The 9,026-nt window shown below is 40.6% G+C and overlaps 1 protein-coding gene across 2 annotated transcripts; it reads left to right on the top strand.

Annotated features, from left to right (window-relative positions):
- The first annotated feature begins 1,171 nt into the window (after positions 1–1,171).
- LOC137610252 (probable G-protein coupled receptor 173) lies at positions 1,172–6,094 on the top strand. Of its 2 annotated transcripts, none has more exons than XM_068337780.1 (2): positions 1,172–1,388; positions 3,113–6,094. In XM_068337780.1, the coding sequence occupies exon 2, from the start codon at positions 3,280–3,282 to the stop codon at positions 4,477–4,479; it is 1,200 nt and encodes a 399-aa protein (XP_068193881.1). In that variant the 5' UTR covers positions 1,172–1,388; positions 3,113–3,279; the 3' UTR covers positions 4,480–6,094. The 2 variants fall into 2 exon arrangements, with proteins under 2 accessions (XP_068193881.1, XP_068193872.1); XM_068337771.1 differs by lacking the exon at positions 1,172–1,388 and adding an exon at positions 1,790–2,077.
- The last annotated feature ends 2,932 nt before the right edge of the window (positions 6,095–9,026 follow it).

The raw sequence follows: 9,026 nt of genomic DNA, 5'->3' as shown, positions 1-9,026 counted from the left end.
TTGGAACCTGTCTGTGGTGTAGCAGCAGGTTGTGTCACTCCTGGGAACCGAACCAAAGACAGCACGTCAATAACACCATCCTGGTCATGTTGCACCACCCGTAGCATTCTGGAATCAAAGGTCTCCTCACTAAATTTGGTGATTTTTGTTTTTATACGGGTGATTAAATGATTGGTCATTGTCTAGCATGTTGAGAATGAACACAAAGAAAAAGAATTCTCTCAGTCAAGAAAATGTTTGGAAGTTTTTTAAACATCTTAAGTTTATGAAGCTCAAATATAAAGTATTATATATTCTATATGGAATTATGTCACAGCTTCTGAATCTGTTTTCTTTATTCTTACGTATTTATTCATATTAAAGAGACCCAGTATTATATTTTTTGTCTAAGGACCCAGAATGCCTTGCTGCTGTCCCGCAGGGCCTGTCTATCATTCCAGGGTCCAGTCCAGTCTGGCCTCCAGAGAACAGAACCAATAAAACACGCACTTTGTTGACATCTGGAGAAAACACACATGATTCCATTGAGAGATTCGAACATCACTTTTAGGTTGTTCTGCACAGATCCGTCTCTCTGTTTCTCGCTGTCTCAAAAATATGATTCGCAAAATATTTTTAAAAAACTCCTGCAGGACACAAAAGGTTCGAGGGCAAAAATAGCAAAAAAAAATTTCCTGACCTCAACATATTTCTGGATATCATCAGCTTTTATATGAAAAATAAAACAAGAAGTGGTTAGCCAGTTTTTACAGACCAAGAGTTTATATATTGAAAAAACTAAAAAAGTAAAAGACATGATTGTAGAATAGATGATTGCGAAGAACGGATAATTTTTTTTCTTACTTCTTTCTTGTTTTTTAAAAAAAAAATTATTTGATAAATGTTAAAAGCTTAGATGTTTCTTTGTTCAGAAAAAGCCCAGTTTTATTGAAAATCCCTTCCGTGAATTTTTTTTTTTTTTTGGGGGGGTGGATTTTTTTGTCAACGTGATTATTTTGTAATTTGACTTTTATGAATAAACGTGATGTTAAAAATCAAAATATCTCCCCCCTCCCTCTCTCTCCCCTCTCTCTCTCTCTTTCTCTCTCTTACTCCCCCCCCCTCTCTCTCTCCGGATAAAACCGACGGTTCCCGAGCTGCCTCCTCGCAAGCAGCCATAATTGGGAATTATTCGGGAATAATTCAACCTAATCCAGCCTCGTTGTTGTTCTGCTTTTCCTTTCTATCGTGATGGAATCGTGATCTCAACGCGTCGGAGACGTGAAAGCCTGCGTGACATCGCTGGATTTTCTAAAAGATGTTTCTGCTCTGACATGGAGGCTCTTATTGTGGAGATGTAGTCCACCTTCGCCGGACAGCAAAACAATGACTGCATATAACAGTTCAGGGTAAATCCATCGCCTGTTTTTTTTTTTTTGTTGTTGTTGTTTTTTGACACAGAAATGGGGGAAAGAGACGAATCGAGATTGCTGTCTGTGTGGACTAATTATTCTGGTGCCACCAGCCAATATAAACGCCAAGACAATTCATTTAAGGGATGCGCGATCTTTTTTTCCTCTCTGTCGATTGTGGGTGGGTTATTATAAGAATTAAAATAATAATAATAATAATAATAATAATAATAATCTGACATCATTTGGATATACATCCAGAACAAATATATATATTTATCGCGTCTGTTTCTGGGCTTGTTGGAATCCATCTTCGACGTGATGCAACATAAAATCTGTTTTCTCGGATGATATTCAGAGCAAATGAACACATCCCTCTCCATGAAGCCAGAAAAAAAGGGTGGCAGTGGATATTTTCACGCACATCTCTTAAATGTCTGAGCCTTCATCACCGGATTGTTCGATTATTAGATAGATAGCCTCGATCGTGTTATGTTTATTACATGTTCCTCATTTCGATTTCCTCGCGATGGATTTACGCATAACAGGTGTTGTTTGAGCCCCGACAGCACAACAAGATGGTTTTCCTCTCCATTTGACGAACGACAAAGCGACTGGGATCATTTCTGTTTGTGTTTTTTGTCGCCAGAGAAGAACAGATTGGATAAAAATATGAGGGATGAAAGGTAGGTTATTCTCTCTCTCTCTCTCTCTCTCCCCCTTTTTCCTCTCCCTCAGACGAACGCGCGCACACGAGCACGCACACGCACACACCAACAGCAGAGGTGATTTTGACACCTGTTCATCTGTTTTGTTTATTTTTCCTGTTGTTGTTTTTATTTTATTTTTATTTTTTTGCTTCATCTTATATTTCGGGCCAAGACCAAATGGAAGCTATATAACCAGGAGAATTAATAATTTGGGCTGAGATGTGAGAGAAAAATAAACCCACAGTTCCAGCAAATCATTTTGTGTTTCATGGCCTACATAGACGAGGCCCACCCAGACAAGCACAGCTAGGTTTTATTACCATCCCTTCTGCCTATGAATGTTTTAAGGGAGGGTGCATTTGTTTTTTCCCCTCACTGATCCACTGATTTTCTTCATTAAATAAAATTTGACTCTTGTCTCACCGAGGTTTGGCGATAATATTTTGAAAAATTAGAGGAAAAAAAACCACACACATTCCGACAGTAAACCCCGAATGGCTGCTCGCTCTGCTCTGATATATTCTCACATTTACGTGCCATGAACGGTTCTGATGACACCCTCTGCTCTTAAACCGGCTATTGCGCAGACACAAAGCAGCACAGAGAGAGAAATGATTAAATGTTTTCTGCTCATTTACAACATCTCTCTTGGACATGCCCAGTGCTGGTTGTACTGTGTCTGCTCCATCCCCCTGTACACCCCCATGCATTCACTCAAACACCCACACTTGCACAAAGTATGCGAGCTGTTGTATCTTAGCAACGGGCAAGGTAATTACTGAGAGAGCCAAGGAGCTGGCATGCTGTAGAGTGGCTGATCTGATCCCAGCCACAGAGAAACAGGAAGGCTGAGATTTCCACAGTGTTGCCCAACACTGGACTTCTACATCAATGCCATTAATGTGAGATTTGTTTCCTTTCAGCGGAATTTTTTTTTTGTGTGTGTGACCCAAACAGGCCCGTCAGACATCTTGTTCTCCAATTCCTCAAAATGTGTGTCTCTGTTCACAGGTGGAGAGGTTGTGGACAAAGAGGAAAGATGAATCTGACGTGTAGAAAAGATCCTTACGGCCTCTCCTTGTAAAGACGAGAGAGCTGGGGGGAGACGACGGCTCTAGGCGGATCGGTAGCGTTTCTAAAGGGCCCGATCCAGGCAGGCTCCTGTAGAAGGTGACAGAATGGCTAACCAGAGCTTCGCCATCGATGGCCCCGGCAGTTTGCTGTCTGTGCTGGCTTCGCAGAGCGGACTGGCGAGAGGCAGCAGCAGTAGCGACGGCGGCAGCAACAGTGGAGGAATCTCCGCCACGGATGTGTCTGCCTACTTTAAGCTGGTCTTCTTGGGTCTGATCATCTGTGTGAGTCTTGTAGGCAACCTCTTGGTCTCTCTGCTGGTCTTACGAAACAGGACACTTCACAAGGCTCCCTACTTCTTTCTCCTGGACCTGTGCCTGGCCGATGCAGTTCGCTCCGCCGCTTGCTTCCCTTTTGTGCTGGTTTCCGTCCACAACAGTTCGGCCTGGACTTACAGCGCCTTGAGTTGTAAAGTTGTGGCTTTTATGGCTGTTCTCTTTTGTTTTCACGCTGCCTTCATGCTGTTTTGCGTGGCCGTCACCCGCTACCTTGCTATCGCCCACCACCGATTCTATGCCAAACGCATGACTATCTGGACCTGCGCTGCCATCATATGCATGGTGTGGACTCTGGCTGTCGCCATGGCGTTCCCACCTGTCTTTGACGTAGGGACGTACAAGTTCATCCGCGACGAGGATCAGTGCATTTTTGAACATCGCTACTTGAAGACCAACGACACCCTGGGTTTCATGCTCATGCTGGCTGTGGTGGTTCTCGCCACCCACGGTTTCTACGCCAAGCTGCTGCTGTTTGAGTACAGGCACCGCAAGATGAAACCTGTCCAGCTAGTCCCGGCTATCAGCCAGAACTGGACCTTCCATGGCCCTGGAGCCACAGGTCAAGCTGCAGCGAACTGGATTGCAGGGTTCGGTCGTGGTCCCATGCCACCGACTCTGTTGGGCATCAGGCAAAATTTACACAATCAACACCGGCGGCTGCTTGGGATGGAAGAAGTGAGGTCAGAGAGGAGGCTGGGTAGGATGTTCTACACCATCACCCTGCTCTTCCTCGTCCTCTGGGCTCCGTACATCGTGGCGTGTTTCTGGAGGGTGTTTGTCAAGTCCTGCTCTATCCCTCACAGGTACCTCTCCATCACAGTGTGGATGAGCTTCGCCCAAGCCGGAGTCAATCCCATCTTCTGTCTCCTGCTTAACGAGGACTTGAGGAAAGTGCTGAGAGCTCACCTGCCAACCTACTGGAGGACTAAACAACACCTGCCCCAGGACGAGGCCTACTGCATTATGTGATAAGAAATGACCTTAATGGAGGGAATGTTTCAAGTCTTCAAGAGGAATTGAGATGTGAAATAATGCACCTTGGATATGTGTCTTTTTATATTGTTAAGAATGTTGATATTTGAGTAAATGTGTCTGAGGCAAAGGTGTGAATAGTAGGAAAAAAAGCCCTGGCAACAATTAAATGGTTTGCATTTCTGAATATGTAAATGTTTGATTCATAAGTAGGAAAGACAACGACAACAATCGCCACTCCCACTAAGTGTGACTGATGCCATTTTAAAATAATGTTGCCTTATTTCAGTGGGACAAGCCCCGAGGCTTTCACCTAAGAATGAGTTTTGGTGTCACGTGAGGGACAAAGCAGAAAAAACAGAGGTCTGAAATCCTTGAAGAAACAGGCTATAGACTGGGAAAAAAGCATCACAAACTCTTGAACACACCAAGGAACTCCAAGGGTCTGATTGGATTGGAAAAAAAAAAAACCCTAACCCCACCCCAGACGCCTTTACATGTAATTCAAAGAAGACTACAAAATGCCGAATGGACCCAAACACCTTGGACACATTTAAATAGCTGTTGTGAACCCAAGAAGCCCCTAACATTCTTGATTTTTTTGAACTTGATTTAGGGCGTGTCAGGTTTCTTTGTATCATAAAAATTGCCTGTTTTCCTTTATTTGTAAACTATACATGTTAAGCAGATGACACTATTTTGAAATATGACTTGATTTCATATTGTATAGACTGTGCAGGAATGAATATTCCTGTTTCTGTGTTTTTATATAGCAGTTGTATGAATGTGTGAGAGAGGAAGGAAGATGAGAGAAACGACGGTGATAGTGATCTTTAGTCAGTACAACGACAAGCGCATCTTTGTGTCTCAAAATCATGCAAAAATTGAACAATCACCATGCGGAAATTAATCCTTCAAATGGATTTGAATGAGTGAAAATGTTTGATTTTTTTAATGGCAATGTACGATGAAATGTGAACTACAAATGGAGAAAGAAATGGGGAAAGCATAATTAGAAAACAACACTTGTACATTACAAACAGGCCATAGGATTTAATGACTTGAATGATGATGTAAATTGAATCATTTTAAAAGAATTAGCAAATGAACATTTATTTGCAAATCGTTATCTTGGGAATGTTTTTTAAGTGCTGTTATGTTTTCACAAAAATACAGAAAAAAATGAAGAAGAAATGAAGCAGCACTTAAATGTGAAGAGAACTTGAATGTTACAAGGACCGGTTATATATTTTACCTCAACGTAAATGTCACAAATTGGGTCCTGGGATTACAATAAATTTAAAATCTTAACATCTTGAGAATGGATACAACCCCGAGGAGGCTTGTTGTGCAGGAACCGGCTTAGACTGCATTAAATTGTCGCTCCAAATTAAGATTCATGTAATACAAATGTTAGACCTAAAGTATGTTATAGGCATAGATATAATTGTGCAGTCGATTTTCTGAATGTGGACACTTGCACAGCATACTGTATTAGCATGCATTCCACTGCATTTCATAGATTTAAGACTGTGGATATCGAATGACAAAGCGAAAAGTGAACTGAGGTCCATAATTTTTACGTCTGGCATTCCTTCGCGAGATGATATTCTGTAATTGTACAGTTAAATTGAGGTGGTTCTTTTGCCCACTCATCAATAAAGACTCTACTTTTGATGCATTCTGAGTCATGATCTGCCTGGATGTTAACTTGTCTGGATCCCCTGTGGAGAACCGCCACAGAAATTAGGCTGCCTTACAGGGCTTGAAGTGCAAATTATATCCTATGTCTGTTTTAGTTCTTGATGGTATCAGTATAAAAAAGTATATTCGGAACACATCAGTCTAGGTTTTTGTAACTGTTAATGAAATGAAGAAGGTGATCTTGACACTTTCCATTCCACTGAAACTGAAACTCACCATTGAATCAAAAGAAGAAGTGATGTCAACCCATTAGAGTTATATGCAAAACTATATTAGATCAATAATGTGGTCGAATTGAAAGAGTGTTTATTAAGCTGGTTCTCTACTAATGAGATAGCAGATTAATCCTGAAGCCAAGAATATGACCAAGCAGTTTCCTACAGTGCTACAGAATAATATGTAAATCTAAACATTGCTAACATCAACCATTATAATCTAGTCATTTTACAGTGAAGCTAGAGCTGCAAAAAATCTGGCTGGACTGAATAAACAAAGCTGCATTTTATTATCTGGCAAGGAGATTTTGTTTCCTGACATTGACTTGTTTTTCTGTCTGTTAGCGGAATAACCTAAAGGAATATAAATGGATTTTTTTGACATTTGTTTGGAGAAGTAAGAACCCAAGAGAGAGAATTCGGTTTTGGAAGTGATCCAGATTATCATCATAATCCAGAATTTAAAACCTTTTTTTAGGGTGAGTTGAAATGTTTTTCTTGTCATTTTTAACAAACGACAAGAATGTTTGGATAAAAAATGCTCGGTCACATCTCCCATAAGATCTACTGCACGTGAAAATCTGAGCTTCATCCTCATAATATTCCAGATCTGCTGATCTGAAGTAGGGCTCATGGAATATTCACCACTATGGGAGAGCAAATGATAATGTTGCTGACTGCTGATTCATTTTGGTGTCAAATGTGATGCATCTACAAGAGGTACTTATGTGGATCCTCACGGAAGCCATTAGTGAAACATCAGTTTTCTCAAATAACCGTCAAAGTAAGAGTAGCACCAACTTCAATTATAGCGCTAAATTGGTGGAGTTCGAACTGTCTTAAGAATTTAACTTTTTATTTATGAAGAATATGTACTTTTTCTAGACTCATTTTTAAAGTGAGAAAAAATCATTCATAATACAAGGTCCTTGGAATAATGTCATAAAAGCAGACGAAAGAATGAAAAAAAATTCATTTGTAAACGTACTGAATGAGAGTATTTGACACTAATGCTCCAACACCGAACTTTAACATGGAAGTTTTTTTTTATTACATTAGACTTTTTTACTACATAATATGACAGCATTATTTTCAAAGATGACATCTTTACACAAGAATCAGATGACTTTAAAATAACATATATTCTCTGTATCGTGGTCTCAGCTTGATGAAGCTGAGAAATGGGTTTAAGGCAGAGTTTGTTCACTTAACACACCAGAAAAGCTCATTTTTATTCTTTACATATGGCGGTTTGTCTTGGAAGGGAGAGGAATGAAGGTTAGCCGCAGTAAGACAGAGTACATGTGTGTGAATGAGAGGGACCCAAGTGGAAGAGTGAGGTTACAGGGAGAAGAGATCAAGAAGATGGAGGGTTTTAAGTACTTGGGGTCAACAGTCCAGAGCAATGGAGAGTGTGGAAAAGAGGTGAAGAAGTGTGTACAGGCAGGATGGAACAGGTAGAGAAAAGTGTCAGGTGTGATGTGTGATAGAAGAGTTTCAGCTAAAATGAAAGGAAAGGTGTACAAAACTGTGGTGAGACCAGCGATGTTGTTTGGTCTAGAGACAGTGTCACTGAGGAAAAGACAGGAGACAGAACTGGAGGTAGCAGAGATGAAGATGCTGAGGTTCTCTCTGGGAGTGACCAGGATGGATAGGATCAGGAATGAGTACATCAGAGGGACAGCACATGTTAGAAGATTTGGAGATAAAGTCAGAGAGGCCAGACTGAGATGGTTTGGACATGTCCAGAGGAGAGATAGTGAATATATTGGTAGAAGGATGCTGAGTTTTTGAACTACCAGGCAGGAGGCCTAGAGGAAGACCAAAGAGGAGGTTTATGGATGTAGTGAAAGAGGACATGAAGGTAGTTGGTGTGAGAGAAGAGGATGCAGAAGTCAGGGTTAGATGGAGGCAATTGATTCGCTGTGGCGACCCCTTAAGGGAGAAGCCGAAAGCAGAAGAAGACGTATGCCTGTGTTATGATATCTGATGAAGAAAACAAGAGCTTAAAAGTTAAAAAAAAATCTTTTTTCTGACAACAAAAACCTTTTTAGATATTAAGAGTTAATTCCTCTTCATCATGAGGACCATAAATCACATGAATAATGTACTGAGTCTTTCTCTGGTGATGGAGCAAATCATACAGATTCCACATGTAAAGCAAACCAACCGTAATACATGCAGTAATTACGTTTCTAAAGTTACTTTATGAATTTAACTTTTTTTTTTTACCCGCTACCCTTTTGTTTCTACACTCAAAAAGTGACTCATGGGAAAATATTTCCATAGCAATCGTTCATATAATCCAGTTTTAACAGGTTGAGTCCATCTGTGTCTCTTTGTTTCCCAAGAACTGATTTGTATGATTCATCTTAAGTGCTCATTTGTCGTTTTCTTCCCACTTCTTACCAAAATACAATACGCCTTACTCACTTGTTAAAACTAATCCTCACCCACCTATCTGGAGATCCAGAGCTGTGTGAGGCTTTATCAGAACACCCAGATTCCCTCCATAGTTTCATCTTGAATAAGTTTTTTTTTTTTTTGTTTATCAGCACCTTTCCTGTCTGTTTTGAACAAAGCCACATCCTGACCTTCCCGGACAGCAAGCATTCATTGTGCTTT

The sequence above is a fragment of the Antennarius striatus genome, chromosome 2, assembly GCF_040054535.1.
Source record: "Antennarius striatus isolate MH-2024 chromosome 2, ASM4005453v1, whole genome shotgun sequence".
Taxonomy (NCBI): domain Eukaryota; kingdom Metazoa; phylum Chordata; class Actinopteri; order Lophiiformes; family Antennariidae; genus Antennarius; species Antennarius striatus.
This window is presented reverse-complemented; position numbering and strand designations above follow the sequence as displayed.